The sequence below is a fragment of the Panulirus ornatus genome, chromosome 49 (assembly GCF_036320965.1).
Source record: "Panulirus ornatus isolate Po-2019 chromosome 49, ASM3632096v1, whole genome shotgun sequence".
NCBI lineage: Eukaryota > Metazoa > Arthropoda > Malacostraca > Decapoda > Palinuridae > Panulirus > Panulirus ornatus.
In genome coordinates this window covers 11,907,259-11,926,648 of record NC_092272.1, presented here as the reverse complement: position 1 = coordinate 11,926,648, position 19,390 = coordinate 11,907,259, and the positions used below count along the sequence as shown (strand labels likewise).

At 44.7% G+C, this 19,390-nt stretch overlaps 1 protein-coding gene across 1 annotated transcript; it reads left to right on the top strand.

Annotated features, from left to right (window-relative positions):
- Positions 1 to 289: 289 nt before the first annotated feature.
- LOC139764279 (uncharacterized) lies at positions 290 to 3,556 on the top strand. Its single transcript, XM_071690764.1, has 3 exons — positions 290 to 391; positions 938 to 1,042; positions 1,392 to 3,556. The coding sequence occupies exons 1-3, from the start codon at positions 290 to 292 to the stop codon at positions 1,827 to 1,829; spliced, it is 645 nt and encodes a 214-aa protein (XP_071546865.1). The 3' UTR covers positions 1,830 to 3,556.
- Positions 3,557 to 19,390: the final 15,834 nt, after the last annotated feature.

Below are 19,390 nucleotides of genomic sequence, written 5' to 3'. Positions count from 1 at the left end.
TTCAGGTTGCGTTGACGATCCTGGTGGGGACGTCCTCGGCAGCTGTGGTTCCTACACCGTCCCAGGACCAGGAGTACCTCCCTGTCCTCTCCACCTTCAATGAAGTCTACCATCATGACTACCGCAGTCCTGACGGCAGTTATAGCTTCTCCTTCTCCCTCCCGCAGCAAGCGCGATCTGAGCAGAGGGACGCCGACGGCAAGGTGGGTCTTGGGTGGGTTGTGGTGGGCAGAGGAACGCCGACGGCAAGGTGGGTCTTGGGTGGGTTGTGGTGGGCAGAGGGACGCCGATGGCAAGGTGGGTCTTACGTGGGTTATGGTGGGCAGAGGGACGCCGACGGCAAGGTGGGTCTTGGGTGGGTTGTGGTGGGCAGAGGGACGCTGACGGCAAGGTGGGTCTTGGGTGGGTTATGGTGGGCAGAGGGACGCCGACGGCAAGGTGGGTCTTAGGTGGGTTGTGGTGGGCAGAGGGACGCCGACGGCAAGGTGGGTCTTGGGTGGGTTATGGTGGGCAGAGGGACGCCGACGGCAAGGTGGGTCTTGGGTGGGTTATGGTGGGCAGAGGGACGCCGACGGCAAGGTGGGTCTTGGGTGGGTTGTTGTGGGCAGAGGGGAGGTGGGTCTCTCGGGTGATGGTAGATGACAGACTGACGCCCACGGCAAGGTTATCCGAGACTCGCTAGCAAGGATTTGCACACCATGACAACGTGTTTATCAAACAGGTTAAGGATGGGTAGCGAGAATGAAGGAATCTCTGGCAATATTCTCTGAGTTATACATATTGTATTCCTGTCTGGAAAAACGAGCCTTTTTCATTTAAATCTTACTTTAGGTGACCATGTTTCTACCTCCATCAATGTATTCTAGCTCACAGTATTTTGTTCTCTTCAGCTAACTGTATGTGGTCGCGTCTCTGACCTCAAACTTCTATCCTCCAGGTCTCCGGCTCCTTCGCCTTCGTGGACAACGTCGGGGAAGAGGTTTCTCTACGCTACGACGCTGATGAAGAAGGTTTCCGCCCTGAGAGTGACGCCCTCCCTCTGGTAGGTGACCCTTTACGACAGGTGAGCTAGGCACTCCCTCAGGCAGGTGACCCGTTACAACAGGTGAGCCAGGTACTCCTTCTAGGTGATCTGTTGCAACAGGTGAGCTAGGTAGTCGTCCCTCAGGTAGGTGACCCAATACTATATCTTTGCCAAGTCCTACCTCAAGTAGGTTACCTGTTACCCCAGGTGAGCCAGGTTCTTCACCCTCGTAAGTAACCAGTCATTTAGGTGAAGTATGACTCCACCTCAGGTAGGTAGCCCACAGTCCTCTGATTCTATATGTAATTCAACCACATATAACTGTAGACTTGTCGGGTCTGATCTCTCACCAAGTACCCTCTTCCAGGCCCCTCAAGACACCCCTGAAGTGATCAATGCCAGGGAGGAGTTCCTCAGCTTCTATGAACAGACGGTCAGGTTCTTGAAGCAACTGGCAGACAATGACGATGATGAGTCTTCCGAAGAATCTAGTGAGGACGAGGATGACTCAAGTTCTGAGGAGGATAGCGACGAGGATAGTGACGAGGATAGCGACGAGGATAGTGACGAGGATAGCGACGAGGACAGCGACGAGGATAGCGACGAGGATAGCGACGAGGATAGTGACGAGGATAGCGACGAGGATAGCGACGAGGATAGCGACGAGGACAGTGAGGAGAGTGACGAAGAGGAGGACGAGGAAGAAGAGGAAGAGGAGGAGGACGAGGAAGAGGAGGAGGAGGAAGAAGAGGATGAGGAGAGGAGGAAGAAGAAGAAGAAGAGGAAGAAGAAGAGCATGAGATGAAGAGGAGGAAGAGGAAGTGAAAGAGGAAGAACAGAAGGAGGAGGAACAGGGGGGAAGAAGTGAAAGAAGAGGAGAAAGAAGATGAGGAACAGGAAGAAGAAATGAAAGTAGAGGAAGAGGAACAGGTGGAGGAAGAAAAAGAGGAGGAGGAGGTGAAAGAGGAAGAAAAGATACAAGATGAGGAGGAGGAACAGGTAGAGGAGGAAGATTACAGCCCCTACCTGATGTACAGCAGACCCAGAATGGTGACCCACACACACATGTTCCCCTTCAGTGAGGAAGCACACAGCATGACAGGTGAGGAGTACTTACACCAGTACGAGTCTATCTTCGGCAGACGCCTCGACAGTAGCGAATAGGGAGGTTCCGTCTCTCCAGCTTCATACAGGAGAGAAGCATTCACACAGCTCCTCTCTCTGCTGCTCATCAGATATTTCATAGATTATCTCAAAAAATAGAAACATCTGATATATTGTATAGCTTTAGGCACGTATATCTATCTTCTTTTTCCATAGAATTGTAATTTATATGAATATTCTTGATATATTTTTATATTTATTACTAACCACATGCTATAGCTATTTATGTAAGTGGTTGATTATAGAACTCCCTGTCTTGTATCAGTCTAATATAGCAGATTTGCTTTGTTTATGTGGATAGCAGTGTGGCCAGCATAGCTGAGTCCGATGTCTCTCACTCATTCATCACCCACTCACTCACTTGACGTCACATGGGTGAGTCTTGTGTCTCACTTCATTCATGTTTCACTCACTCACCTGACACCTTAGTCATCAAGGCTAATTTGCTGTCCTAGTAAAGGTTAATGATCAAAGACCTCTTCATTATGTCGTAAACACACACACACACACACACACACACACACACACACACACACACACACACACACACACAAACCCACATTATTATGACACACACCTATCGTCCTTACACGCTGGCCTCCGTGGCATAATGTTTAGCGTTGCTGACTATGAGTCAGCACGGTTCCGCAGGTTTTGACACCAGAGCACTGCAGTCAGCCCACAGTCAACCCAGCTGTTCGTCCCTCTCTCAGTGCTAGGGGTATGTGTGTGTTTGTGTGTGTGTGTGTCTCCATGTGTGTGTGTATTTACACACACAGGAGTAAATACATGGCAACACTAGTCTTAATCTTTCTCCCCCATAACAAACAAATTGTAATCACAGGTCCATGGTCAGCTACAGACGAAATGATGATACTTACATTACTTATACTTAAACTACGATATGTGTAGCATACAAACGACGAAATGATGATACTTACATTACTTATACGTAAACTACGATATGTGTAGCATACAAACGACGAAATGATGATACTTACATTACTTATACGTAAACTACGATATGTGTAGCATACAAACATAATTCTATACCTTGAAAGTTTGAAGCTGAATCCTTGTTTACAACGAGGTGTGATTAGGCAACACACAGTGACAACCTGTTTGGGATTCTGGTCATAATATAATCGTTACTATACATTCTTGGCCACATTCTAATTCCCCATATATGTAATTACATTCTATCCTGAAATCTTCATTTCTTCCCATAGAAATAATCATATATTCTAGTTAGGTTTTTAATATATGAATATATCATAATTCTCAGCTGTAAGTGACTTTGGTATGTGAAAATGTCATAATTCTTGTATGTACGAGATCTGCATATATGAGTATATATTTTTGTAATGGTCAAATGGAATAGATATATACTATATATATATATATTATATAATATATATAATATATAAATATATATATAAATATATATAAATATATATAAATATATATATAAATATATATTATATATATATATTTTTTTTTTTTTTTATACTTTGTCGCTGTCTCCCGCGTTTGCGAGGTAGCGCAAGGAAACAGGCGAAAGAAATGGCCCAACCCCCCCCCCATAACAGTACAAAAGCTGCCCCATAACAATACAGAAGCTGCCCCATAACAGTAAGAAGCTGCCCCATAACAGTACGTAAGCTGCCCCATACAATACAGAAGCTGCCCCATTACAGTACAGAAGCTGCCCCATAACAGTAACAGAAGCTGCCCCATAACAGGTACAGAAGCTGCCCCAATAACAATACAGAAGCTGCCCCATAACAATACATAAGCTGCCCCATAACAGTTACAGAAGCTGCCCCATAACAGGTACAGAAGCTGCCCCATAACAGTTACAGAAGCTGCCCCATAACAGGTACAGAAGCTGCCCCATAACAATACAGAAGCTGCCCCAATAACAGTACAGAAGCAGCCCCATAACAGTACAAAAGCTGCCCCATAACAGTACTGAAGCTGCCCCATAACAATACAGAGCTGCCCCATAACAGGTACAGAAGCTGCCCCAAAACAATACAGAAGCTTGCCCCATAACAGTACAAAAGCTGCCCCATAACACTACAGAAGCTGCCCCAATAACAGTACAGAAGCTGCCCCAAACAGTACAGAAGCTGGCCCCATAACAGTACGTAAGCTGCCCCATAACACTACAGAAGCTGCCCCATAACACTACAGAAGCTGCCCCATAACACTACAGAAGCTGCCCCATAACACTACAGAAGCTGCCCCATAACACTACAGAAGCTGCCCCATAACACTACAGAAGCTGCCCCATAACAGCACAGAAGCTGCCCCATTACAGTACAGAAGCTGCCCCATAACAGTACAGAGCTGCCCCATAACAGTACAGAAGCTGCCCCATAACAGCACAGAAGCTGCCCCAAAACAATACAGAAGCTTGCCCCATAACAGTACAAAAGCTGCCCCATAACACTACAGAAGCTGCCCCATAACACTACAGAAGCTGCCCCATTACAGTACAGAAGCTGCCCCAAACAGTACAGAAGCTTGCCCCATAACAGTACGTAAGCTGCCCCATAACAGGTACAGAAGCTGCCCCAATAACAATACAGAAGCTGCCCCATTACAGTACAGAAGCTGCCCCATAACAAGTACAGAAGCTGCCCCATAACACTACAGAAGCTGCCCCATAACAGTTACAGAAGCTGCCCCATAACATACAGAAGCTGCCCCATAACAGTACAGGAAGCTGCCCCATAACAGTACAGAAGCTTGCCCCATAACAGTACGTAAGCTGCCCCATAACATACAGAAGCTGCCCCATAACAGTACAAGAAGCTGCCCCATAACAATACAGAACTGCCCCATAACAGTTACAGAAGCTGCCCCATTACAGTACAGAAGCTGGCCCCATAACAGTACAGAGCTGCCCCATAACAGTTACAGAAGCTGCCCCATAACAGTACAGAAGCTTGCCCCATAACAGTACAGAGCTGCCCCATAACAGTACGTAAGCTGCCCCATAACAGTACAGGAAGCTGCCCCATAACAGTTACAGAAGCTGCCCCATAACAGTACGTAAGCTGCCCCATAACACTACAGAAGCTGCCCCATAACATACAGAAGCTGCCCCATAACAGTTACAGAAGCTGCCCCATAACAGTACGTAAGCTGCCCCATAACAGTTACAGAAGCTGCCCCATTACAGTACAGAAGCTGCCCCATAACAATACAGAAGCTGCCCCATAACAGCACAGAAGCTGCCCCATTACAGTACAGAAGCTGCCCCATAACAGCACAGAAGCTGCCCCATTACAGTACAGAAGCTGCCCCATAACACTACAGAAGCTGCCCCATAACAGTACAGAAGCTGCCCCATAACACTACAGAAGCTGCCCCATAACAGTACAGAAGCTGCCCCATAACAGTACAGAAGCTGCCCCATAACAGTACAGAAGCTGCCCCATAACAGTACAGAAGCTGCCCCATAACAGTACGTAAGCTGCCCCATAACAGTACAAAAGCTGCCCCATAACAGTACAGAAGCTGCCCCATAACAATACAGAAGCTGCCCCATAACAGTACGTAAGCTGCCCCATAACAGTACAAAAGCTGCCCCATAACAGTACAGAAGCTGCCCCATAACAGTACAGAAGCTGCCCCAAAACAATACAGAAGCTGCCCCATAACAGTACAGAAGCTGCCCCATAACAGTACAGAAGCTGCCCCATAACAGCACAGAAGCTGCCCCATAACAGTACAGAAGCTGCCCCATAACAGTACAGAAGCTGCCCCATAACAATACAGAAGCTGCCCCATAACAATACAGAAGCTGCCCCATAACAGTACAGAAGCTGCCCCATAACAATACAGAAGCTGCCCCATAACAATACAGAAGCTGCCCCATAACAATACAGAAGCTGCCCCATAACAATACAGAAGCTGCCCCATAACAATACAGAAGCTGCCCCATAACAATACAGAAGCTGCCCCATAACAATACAGAAGCTGCCCCATAACAATACAGAAGCTGCCCCATAACAGTACAGAAGCTGCCCCATAACAGTACAGAAGCTGCCCCATAACAGTACAGAAGCTGCCCCATAACAATACAGAAGCTGCCCCATAACAGTACAGAAGCTGCCCCATAACAATACAGAAGCTGCCCCATCCCATAACAATACAGAAGCTGCCCCATAACAATACAGAAGCTGCCCCATAACAATACAGAAGCTGCCCCATAACAATACAGAAGCTGCCCCATAACAATACAGAAGCTGCCCCATAACAATACAGAAGCTGCCCCATAACAATACAGAAGCTGCCCCATAACAATACAGAAGCTGCCCCATAACAATACAGAAGCTGCCCCATAACAATACAGAAGCTGCCCCATAACAGTACAGAAGCTGCCCCATAATACAGAAGCTGCCCCATAACAATACAGAAGCTGCCCCATAACAGTACAGAAGCTGCCCCATAACAGTACAGAAGCTGCCCCATAACAGTACAGAAGCTGCCCCATAACAGTACAGAAGCTGCCCCAAAACAATACAGAAGCTGCCCCATAACAGTACAGAAGCTGCCCCATAACAGCACAGAAGCTGCCCCATAACAGTACAGAAGCTGCCCCATAACAGTACAGAAGCTGCCCCATAACAATACAGAAGCTGCCCCATAACAATACAGAAGCTGCCCCATAACAGTACAGAAGCTGCCCCATAACAATACAGAAGCTGCCCCATAACACTACAGAAGCTGCCCCATAACAATACAGAAGCTGCCCCATAACAGTACAGAAGCTGCCCCATAACAGTACAGAAGCTGCCCCATAACAGTACAGAAGCTGCCCCATAACAGTACAGAAGCTGCCCCATAACAGTACAGAAGCTGCCCCATAACAGTACAGAAGCTGCCCCATAACAGTACAGAAGCTGCCCCATAACAGTACAGAAGCTGCCCCATAACACTACAGAAGCTGCCCCATAACAGTACAGAAGCTGCCCCATAACAGTACAGAAGCTGCCCCATAACAGTACAAAAGCTGCCCCATAACAGTACAGAAGCTGCCCCATAACAGTACAGAAGCTGCCCCATAACACTACAGAAGCTGCCCCATAACAATACAGAAGCTGCCCCATAACAGTACAAAAGCTGCCCCATAACAGTACAGAAGCTGCCCCATAACAGTACAGAAGCTGCCCCATAACACTACAGAAGCTGCCCCATAACAATACAGAAGCTGCCCCATAACAATACAGAAGCTGCCCCATAACAGTACAGAAGCTGCCCCATAACAGTACAGAAGCTGCCCCATAACAGTACAGAAGCTGCCCTATAACAGTACAGAAGCTGCCCCATAACAGTACAGAAGCTGCCCCATAACAGCACAGAAGCTGCCCCATAACAGTACAGAAGCTGCCCCATAACAGTACAGAAGCTGCCCCAAAACAATACAGAAGCTGCCCCATAACAGTACGTAAGCTGCCCCATAACAGTACAGAAGCTGCCCCATAACAGTACAGAAGCTAGTCAACAAGAGGACAGAGTACAGCAGTAACAAAAGTAGCACAGTTCCCCCACTCACAATGAGGGAGACAACTTGGATCACTTTATAAGCCATGGTTGAAGTCTCCTCAACACTGTACTGCTGCAGAGTGTTCCAACGGCCAGGCTCAGCACAACACTTGTCCTTTATGAATATCGTTAGACTCGCTGCCGTCCAGGACACCCTCTCGTAGGCCCTCCTGCACCGCAACTCGTAAATAATCCCGGAATGTCTGAGTTTATATAACAGGTCGACGGGTCGCATCCGGGATCTGACTGCCTTTCACGCCGCCCGCGTCTTCTTCCCCTCCTTCAGGTGGTGTCTTGTGGACAGACCAGACTGGGGAAAGCGGTAGACAAGGAAGTCTTTGACTCACTTGTTTCGTAAGAAACACATATGATTCCATTCATATAAAAGAAGATATACCAAACGACGATTATGAGACGTATGTCTGTGTAATGAATGAATGTTTGTACTTAATCATATTAGACATTTACGAATTATATGTATTCTTATTGATGATTCTGAGCTGCCATAGCTCGTTAGGTAGGTTAGGTTAGCTTAACATAGGTCAAAGGATTGTGTGAGAGGAAAGCCAGTGTATAGAAGTAATTACTCAAAGAGCGATAGGTTGCCATGGGGTTATGTATGGCAGAGTTAGCTTCCTGCCACACATGGGCATGTATGGCGAGTCCTGCCATGAATATATACCACTGTACAAGCAATGACAGTCTGATATTAAGTTCTACATTACTAAACTACAACTTTATCCCACAAACAGAAGCGCCATCTAACATCTCGTCAGACATTCCCGATGCTCATTCTTTACGTTAACTGCGAAAGAATCGTTCACAAATACATCTCTCTCATCCCTCCTTGTCAACTGTTTCTGTCTGCTCCTTGGATCATACAAACTCACACATTCCACCGGAGGGATTTTTCATACATTTGAGGAGGCTCGTCTGGCCCACATTTTACTGTTGCTCGTCTCGAGTTACGTCTTGCATTCGCTCATTCCAGAAGGACGGGTGAACTGGTGACACTGCTTCCTCCTCCTCGTCCTAACGTTTTTTCCTCATTTCAATTTTCTCCCACATCACGAGGCACAACCTAACATGTCTGTCGTGGTTGGAGTAGTTGTTTTAGATATATTGGCTTGTGTAGGACAAAGGTATAACACTGTGTGGTTCATCTGGTTCGTGGGAATCATCTAGATAATGCAACTTTGATATGGCCCAATTTCTCAACTCAGCTCCCACACGTCCACGTTCGGGTTAGGGGTCAGTGGCCTCTATTTCTCTCTTTCTCCCCCATAATGCTGAGGGTCAGTATTCCCGCAAAACTGGATCTGTTACTCCTAACGTAACAGAGCCCAGGGCGTTACTCCAAACTTGCCAGAGCTGTCACATTGTGCAGTGATATTTCTTCAATCACTTCTCACTCAACTGAGCCAAGTTGCTCCTTTCTCGTAGACAAATAGCTGCTATGCCCTGCTCAGGTTACCTTCGTCTGCATTTGATCTTCCCGTCTTTGGCGTCATTCTTGGCTCCTTGCTACATACGCTTTCCTTCCCTCACTACCTGCACCTGATCATTTTCTCCAGTACGACCTCTTGATCTCTCACTATTGAAATAATATGTGACTGAAAGCATATGTGTGTGTGTATGTGTTTGTATGTGTGTCTGTGATTACTATTTGTGTGTTACGGGAATATATATATATATATATATATATATATATATATATATATATATTTTATTATTTTTTATTATACTTTGTCGCTGTCTCCCGCGTTTGCGAGGTAGCGCAAGGAAACAGGCGAAAGAAATGGCCCAACCCCCCCCCCCCATACACATGTATATACATACGTCCACACACGCAAATATACATACCTACACAGCTTTCCATGGTTTACCCCAGACGCTTCACATGCCCTGATTCAATCCACTGACAGCACGTCAACCCCGATATACCACATCGCTCCAATTCACTCTATTCCTTGCCCTCCTTTCACCCTCCTGCATGTTCAGGCCCCGATCACACAAAATCTTTTTCACTCCATCTTTCCACCTCCAATTTGGTCTCCCTCTTCTCCTCGTTCCCTCCACCTCCGACACATATATCCTCTTGGTCAATCTTTCCTCACTCATTCTCTCCATGTGCCCAAACCACTTCAAAACACCCTCTTCTGCTCTCTCAACCACGCTCTTTTTATTTCCACACATCTCTCTTACCCTTACGTTACTCACTCGATCAAACCACCTCACACCACACATTGTCCTCAAACATCTCATTTCCAGCACATCCATCCTCCTGCGCACAACTCTATCCATAGCCCACGCCTCGCAACCATACAACATTGTTGGAACCACTATTCCTTCAAACATACTCATTTTTGCTTTCCGAGATAATGTTCTCGACTTCCACACATTCTTCAAGGCCCCCAGAATTTTCGCCCCCTCCCCCACCCTATGATCCACTTCCGCTTCCATGGTTCCATCCGCTGCCAGATCCACTCCCAGATATCTAAAACACTTCACTTCCTCCAGTTTTTCTCCATTCAAACTCACCTCCCAATTGACTTGACCCTCAACCCTACTGTACCTAATAACCTTGCTCTTATTCACATTTACTCTTAACTTTCTTCTTCCACACACTTTACCAAACTCAGTCACCAGCTTCTGCAGTTTCTCACATGAATCATATATATATATATATATATATATATATATATATATATATATATATATATATATATATATATATATATATATATATATATATATATATATATATATATATATATATATATATATATATATATATATATATAATATATATACATATATATATATATATATATATATATATATATATATATATATATGTATATATATATATATATTTATGGATCTGGAGAAGGCATATGATAGAGTTGATAGAGATGCTCTGTGGAAGGTATTAAGAATATATGGTGTGGGAGGAAAGTTGTTAGAAGCAGTGAAAAGTTTTTATCGAGGATGTAAGGCATGTGTACGTGTAGGAAGAGAGGAAAGTGATTGGTTCTCAGTGAATGTAGGTTTGCGGCAGGGGTGTGTGATGTCTCCATGGTTGTTTAATTTGTTTATGGATGGGGTTGTTAGGGAGGTAAATGCAAGAGTTTTGGAAAGAGGGGCAAGTATGAAGTCTGTTGGGGATGAGAGAGCTTGGGAAGTGAGTCAGTTGTTGTTCGCTGATGATACAGCGCTGGTGGCGGATTCATGTGAGAAACTGCAGAAGCTGGTGACGGAGTTTGGTAAAGTGTGTGGAAGAAGAAAGTTAAGAGTAAATGTCAATAAGAGCAAGGTTATTAGGTACAGTAGGGTTGAGGGTCAAGTCAATTGGGAGGTGAGTTTGAATGGTGAGAGGCTGGAGGAAGTGAAGTGTTTTAGATATCTGGGAGTGGATCTGTCAGCGGATGGAACCATGGAAGCGGAAGTGGATCATAGGGTGGGGGAGGGGGCGAAAATTTTGGGAGCCTTGAAAAATGTGTGGAAGTCGAGAACATTATCCCGGAAAGCAAAAATGGGTATGTTTGAAGGAATAGTGGTTCCAGCAATGTTGTATGGTTGCGAGGCGTGGGCTATGGATAGAGTTGTGCGTAGGAGGATGGATGTGCTGGAAATGAGATGTTTGAGGACAATGTGTGGTGTGAGGTGGTTTGATCGAGTAAGTAACGTAAGGGTAAGAGAGATGTGTGGAAATAAAAAGAGCGTGGTTGAGAGAGCAGAAGAGGGTGTTTTGAAGTGGTTTGGGCACATGGAGAGAATGAGTGAGGAAAGATTGACCAAGAGGATATATGTGTCGGAGGTGGAGGGAACGAGGAGAAGAGGGAGACCAAATTGGAGGTGGAAAGATGGAGTGAAAAGGATTTTGTGTGATCGGGGCCTGAACATGCAGGAGGGTGAAAGGAGGGCAAGGAATAGAGTGAATTGGAGCGATGTGGTATACAGGGGTTGACGTGCTGTCAGTGGATTGAATCAAGGCATGTGAAGCGTCTGGGGTAAACCATGGAAAGCTGTGTAGGTATGTATATTTGCGTGTGTGGACGTGTGTATGTACATGTGTATGGGGGGGGTTGGGCCATTTCTTTCGTCTGTTTCCTTGCGCTACCTCGCAAACGCGGGAGACAGCGACAAAGTATAAAAAAAAAAAAAAAAAAAAAAAAAAATATATATATATATATATATATATATATGTATATATATATATATATATATATATATATATAATATATATATATATATATAATATATATATATATATATATATATATATATATATATATATATATATATATATATATATATATATATATATATATATATATATATATATATATATATATATATATATATATATATATATATATATATATATATATATATATATATATATATATATATATATATATATTTTTTTTTTTTTTTTTTTTTTATACTTTGTCGCTGTCTCCCGCGTTTGCGAGGTAGCGCGAGGAAACAGACGAAAGAAATGGCCCAACCCCCATACACACGTACATACACACGTCCACACACGCAAATATACATACCTACACAGCTTTCCATGGTTTACCCCAGACGCTTCACATGCCTTGATTCAATCCACTGACAGCACGTCAACCCCTGTATACCACATCGCTCCAATTCACTCTATTCCTTGCCCTCCTTTCACCCTCCTGCATGTTCAGGCCCCGATCACACAAAATCTTTTTCACTCCATCTTTCCACCTCCAATTTGGTCTCCCTCTTCTCCTCGTTCCCTCCACCTCCGACACATATATCCTCTTGGTCAATCTTTCCTCACTCATTCTCTCCATGTGCCCAAACCATTTCAAAACACCCTCTTCTGCTCTCTCAACCACGCTCTTTTTATTTCCACACATCTCTCTTACCCTTACGTTACTTACTCGATCAAACCACCTCACACCACACATTGTCCTCAAACATCTCATTTCCAGCACATCCATCCTCCTGCGCACAACTCTATCCATAGCCCACGCCTCGCAACCATACAACATTGTTGGAACCACTATTCCTTCAAACATACCCATTTTTGCTTTCCGAGATAATGTTCTCGACTTCCACACATTTTTCAAGGCTCCCAAAATTTTCGCCCCCTCCCCCACCCTATGATCCACTTCCGCTTCCATGGTTCCATCCGCTGACAGATCCACTCCCAGATATCTAAAACACTTCACTTCCTCCAGTTTTTCTCCATTCAAACTCACCTCCCAATTGACTTGACCCTCAACCCTACTGTACCTAATAACCTTGCTCTTATTCACATTTACTCTTAACTTTCTTCTTCCACACACTTTACCAAACTCAGTCACCAGCTTCTGCAGTTTCTCACATGAATCAGCCACCAGCGCTGTATCATCAGCGAACAACAACTGACTCACTTCCCAAGCTCTCTCATCCCCAACAGACTTCATACTTGCCCCTCTTTCCAGGACTCTTGCATTTACCTCCCTAACAACCCCATCCATAAACAAATTAAACAACCATGGAGACATCACACACCCCTGCCGCAAACCTACATTCACTGAGAACCAATCACTTTCCTCTCTTCCTACACGTACACATGCCTTACATCCTCGATAAAAACTTTTCACTGCTTCTAACAACTTGCCTCCCACACCATATATTCTTAATACCTTCCACAGAGCATCTCTATCAACTCTATCATATGCCTTCTCCAGATCCATAAATGCTACATACAAATCCATTTGCTTTTCTAAGTATTTCTCACATACATTCTTCAAAGCAAACACCTGATCCACACATCCTCTACCACTTCTGAAACCGCACTGCTCTTCCCCAATCTGATGCTCTGTACATGCCTTCACCCTCTCAATCAATACCCTCCCATATAGTTTACCAGGAATACTCAACAAACTTATACCTCTGTAATTTGAGCACTCACTCTTATCCCCTTTGCCTTTGTACAATGGCACTATGCACGCATTCCGCCAATCCTCAGGCACCTCACCATGAGTCATACATACATTAAATAACCTTACCAACCAGTCAACAATACAGTCACCCCCTTTTTTAATAAATTCCACTGCAATACCATCCAAACCTGCTGCCTTGCCGGCTTTCATCTTCCGCAAAGCTTTTACTACCTCTTCTCTGTTTACCAAATCATTTTCCCTAACCCTCTCACTTTGCACACCACCTCGACCAAAACACCCTATATCTGCCACTCTGTCATCAGACACATTCAACAAACCTTCAAAATACTCATTCCATCTCCTTCTCACATCACCGCTACTTGTTATCACCTCCCCATTTACGCCCTTCACTGAAGTTCCCATTTGCTCCCTTGTCTTACGCACCCTATTTACCTCCTTCCAGAACATCTTTTTATTCTCCCTAAAATTTACTGATAGTCTCTCACCCCAACTCTCATTTGCCCTTTTTTTCACCTCTTGCACCTTTCTCTTGACCTCCTGTCTCTTTCTTTTATACTTCTCCCACTCAATTGCATTTTTTCCCTGCAAAAATCGTCCAAATGCCTCTCTCTTCTCTTTCACTAATACTCTTACTTCTTCATCCCACCACTCACTACCCTTTCTAAACAGCCCACCTCCCACTCTTCTCATGCCACAAGCATCTTTTGCGCAATCCATCACTGATTCCCTAAATACATCCCATTCCTCCCCCACTCCCCTTACTTCCATTGTTCTCACCTTTTTCCATTCTGTACACAGTCTCTCCTGGTACTTCCCCACACAGGTCTCCTTCCCAAGCTCACTTACTCTCACCACCTTCTTCACCCCAACATTCACTCCTCTTTTCTGAAAACCCATACTAATCTTCACCTTAGCCTCCACAAGATAATGATCAGACATCCCTCCAGTTGCACCTCTCAGCACATTAACATCCAAAAGTCTCTCTTTCGCACGCCTGTCAATTAACACGTAATCCAATAACGCTCTCTGGCCATCTCTCCTGCTTACATAAGTATACTTATGTATATCTCGCTTTTTAAACCAGGTATTCCCAATCATCAGTCCTTTTTCAGCACATAAATCTACAAGCTCTTCACCATTTCCATTTACAACACTGAACACCCCATGCATACCAATTATTCCCTCAACTGCCACATTACTCACCTTTGCATTCAAATCACCCATCACTATAACCCGGTCTCGTGCATCAAAACCGCTAACACACTCATTCAGCTGCTCCCAAAACACTTGCCTCTCATGATCTTTCTTCTCATGCCCAGGTGCATATGCACCAATAATCACCCACCTCTCTCCATCAACTTTCAATTTTACCCATATTAATCGAGAATTTACTTTCTTACATTCTATCACATACTCCCACAACTCCTGTTTCAGGAGTATTGCTACTCCTTCCCTTGCTCTTGTCCTCTCACTAACCCCTGACTTCACTCCCCAGACATTTCCAAACCACTCTTCCCCTTTACCCTTGAGCTTCGTTTCACTCAGAGCCAAAACATCCAGGTTCCTTTCCTCAAACATACTACCTATCTCTCCTTTTTTCACATCTTGGTTACATCCACACACATTTAGGCACCCCACTCTGAGCCTTCGAGGAGGATGATCACTCCCCGCGTGACTCCTTCTTCTGTTTCCCATTTTAGAAAGTTAATACAAGGAGGGGAGGATTTCCGGCCCCCCGCTCCCGTCCCCTCTTAAAGGGGAAGTAAATGTTTATAGTTGTGTTACTGGAGTGATAGTTTTCATGCATGGTGTTTTTGACAAGAAAATAGTGAAGTTGGAGAAAAATGTAGCTTAGACATTGAAGCTTATTGATACAGTGGTGAAATTGATGAGAACTGCTATTGACGTTTGTGTGAATAAATTGTACATTTCCTTTTCCATAGCCAGAGGTTGAACCATTATGTGACATTCATTTTTTCATTCATTTCAAGCTAAAAGTTTGTTTTCTAAATTGTTTCTTACATTTTTCATATGTATATATATGTATGTGTGTGTGTGTGTGTGTATGTGCGTATGTGTGTGTATGTGTGTGTGTGTGTATATGTATATATATATGTATATTATCCCTGGGGATAGGGGTGAAAGAATACTTCCCACGTATTCCTCGCGTGTCGTAGAAATATATATATATATATATATATATATATATATATATATATATATATATATATATATATATATATATATATATATATATATATATATATATATATATATATATATATATATATATATATATATATATATATATATATATATATATATATATATATGCATGCTCAGGCCCCGATCACACAAAATCTTTTTCACTCCATCTTTCCACCTCCAATTTGGTCTCCCACTTCTCCTCGTTCCCTCCACCTCCGACACATATATCCTCTTGGTCAATCTTTCCTCACTCATTCTCTCCATGTGCCCAAACCATTTCAAAACATCCTCTTCTGCTCTCTCAACCACGCTCTTTTTATTTCCACACATCTCTCTTACCCTTACGTTACTTACTCGATCAAACCGCCTCACCCAACACATTGTCCTCAAACATCTCATTTCCAGCACATCCATCCTCCTGCGCACAACTCTATGGATATATATACATATATCTACATATATATTTAGGTGTACATTTGTAATGAACAGAATCGATATAAACTGTCCTATGAAACTGGAAATAGCTTCAGATCATTTCAGGTAAAGTCAAGGTTTAAGTTGAGCATCAAAATCAACAGCTGAACCAACCTGTCCCCAGGGCAGGAGCATCCCCTGCTTCAGGAGGCAGACGAGAGTTCTGCTGACTGCTGGTAGAGGGCGTCTCCTGAAGGGGAAGGACTCCACAATGGAGCGGGAGAGGCTGGCCTGCTTGCCATTTGCTGTGTCCTCCTCGCTTGGGGTGGCTGGTGACAGATGGTGCTTGGTCACTATTCCTGGACCGTTCATCTTGGTGATATTGTCTACCTTCTGTACGCATCATCAACCTCCACATCTTTTTCAGTGGTTATCAGGGTCTTCCTCATTCTCCTCATCTTCATCCTCATTAGATTTTTCTGAAAAACTCGTCCTCATCGGAGGCCACGCGTCCCTCAGGAACTCGGTCCTGTGTCTGTAGAACTTGAAGAACACATCCCTAGCGACAGCATCGTCTTCGTTGTACTGCGGGGTGTGAGGGAGAGAGGCAGATGAGAGTGGGGGCCATTCACAAGGGTGAGAGAACTTGTCATGACTATCGAACTATTACATTTTTCTATGTGGCAGCCTACCTGTGGGAGGCTACCATCGCTCTCAGGACGATAACCTTCGTCGTCGGATTCGAAGTAGACAAACACTTCCTGTCCAACATTATCTTCCAAGGTGAAGGAGCAGATGATATGAGGGAGGACAGCTGAGTTTAGACTGGGTGTGGCCAGGTACGTGGAGTGTGAGACTGGTGTGGCCAGAGACGTGGAGTGTGAGACTGGTGTGGCCAGGGACGTAGAGTGTGAGACTGGTGTGGCTGGGGACATGGCGTGAGAGTCTGGAGTGGCCAGAGACGTGGAGTGAGAGACTAGTTTAGCTGGGGACGTGGAATGAGAGACTGGCGTGGGCGGAGACGTGGAGTGAGAGACTGGAGTGGTTGGGCACGTGGAATGAGAGACTAGTGTGGCTGGGGACATAGAATGAGAGACTGTTGTGGCTGGGGACGTGAAGTGAGAGACTGGTATGATCAGAGATGGAGTGAGAGACTGGGATGGCTGGAGGAGTGAGAGACTGGGAAGGCTGTCGACGCGGAGTGAGAGACTAGTCATTATGAACTGGTTTGCTAAGAATGCTTACTTTGACCGTCAATGTTTGTTATTATGATAATTGCAATGAGGTAAACGCCTATAACTAGCTAAGATTCTAAGCATTCACAAATGTACATGTTGGTTCCTCTAGATATATTCTGCTTTTCGTCATCTGGTTATCATCCGATGTTCGTCTGTGGAGGATCGATTCACCCACCTATTTCAACCCATCCTCAGCACTTCTGCTATTCTTTGTTTTCACTAATCTTGACTCTAGTCTTCAGCAACATTCAGTTCCTCCTCTAACTTCTTCACGGCGCTACAGACATTAACAGCTTCTTTTTTTTTTGCACTTCGACTGTTTTCTGTCTGCTCACCTCACCCGAGTCTCCACCCATTAATGCCACCGCTACTCTGATTTATCTTGACGTCGGCTGCCTTTCCTCCACCACCAAAACATAGACCCCCTTGCCCTAGTCGTCCCTGTACCTACCACAAACCCCAAACCCACCTTTCCGTGGGGGGTCCATGTACCCACCACCAAACCCAACCCACCTTGCCGTCGGCGTCTCTCTCCTCCGCCCGCTCTTGCTGCGGGAGGGAGAAGGAGAACACGCAGGTGCCGTCGGTGTTGTGGGAGACGTCATGTTAGTCTTACCTGAAGGTGGAAAGCAACGGCACGTCGTCCAGGTCATCTGCCAGGAGCACAGCTACTGAGGACATCCCCATCAGGGCCATAAATCCTACCTGAGAAGGCAACGAGATGATAAGAATTATACTACGATATATGTTGACTATTGTCCGGTGTGGGATGACTGTTATATAACCTTACATTGTTTTATAGCTAAGTTAATGATTGAATAACATAGACACATGCCTGACTGATGAATATACTCTTCATTAAGTTGTTCAAATACTTTATTGTGAAGTTAATTTCTTGCTATTTAAGTGCGTCTTTTTCCGTCCTCACTAAGAGCGCGACGGCGAGGATCACTTTGTAGGTCACTGTTGAAGTCTCCCTATTTGCTGTACTGCTGCTGGAGTGTTACAACGGCCAGGCTGAGCACAACACTTGTCCTTTGCGAATATCGTCAGCTACGCCAGCTTTCTGAACACTCTCTCGTCCTCCCTCCTGAGCCACAGCCTGTGCGCGATGATGGAGGCTCGAGCATACATAGTGGGTCAGCAAGTCATATCTGGGAGCTGGGGCTGCCTCTCACGCCGCCCGAAGCCTCCCATCCTTGAACATGACCTTGAGGGGCGATGATCGTGGCTGGAAAAGGAGGAGAGAAGTATTCAATCACCCTGGAATATTGTTGACATTGCTCTTTGTGGTTTTAGATACAATTCATAATACAATAAAAGAAACTACGTACCATAAGTAAAGGAAAAACAGTTACGGATTACATCAAAATAGAGATCAAAGTTCTTATACCTTCACTTCATTAGATGATGAAATAATAATATCATCTCTTCGTCTGAAGGGAATATTGGGGAAGCTTTTTCAAGGAACATATGAGAGGGTTTGATCACTCATCCTATGGCCTCACCATGCAACTTTCATCCAGAAGGCTGGGTCAGATCCAGTTGGCAGACCAGCCTCAGGATGAGGAGAGACGAGAACTGTGTTGAAGGAGGACAAATCTGTCCCTTTCTTCCGAAAAAATCTGGGTCATTTGTTTCAAGTTGCTTCCAGTGCATTATATGGCCCAATGAACCACATGGTGACGTCATTTGAGTATTTCCTCGTATGAATGACCTTTTTATCAGTCTGCCACCTGCCAACACTGACATCATTAATCAAAACCAGACAGTTGTCAGTACCTATGAGTGTGCCACTCACCTCTACCCTGAGCCCCATGCTGATAAGTCAAGTCTTAACTCGTTCATGATGT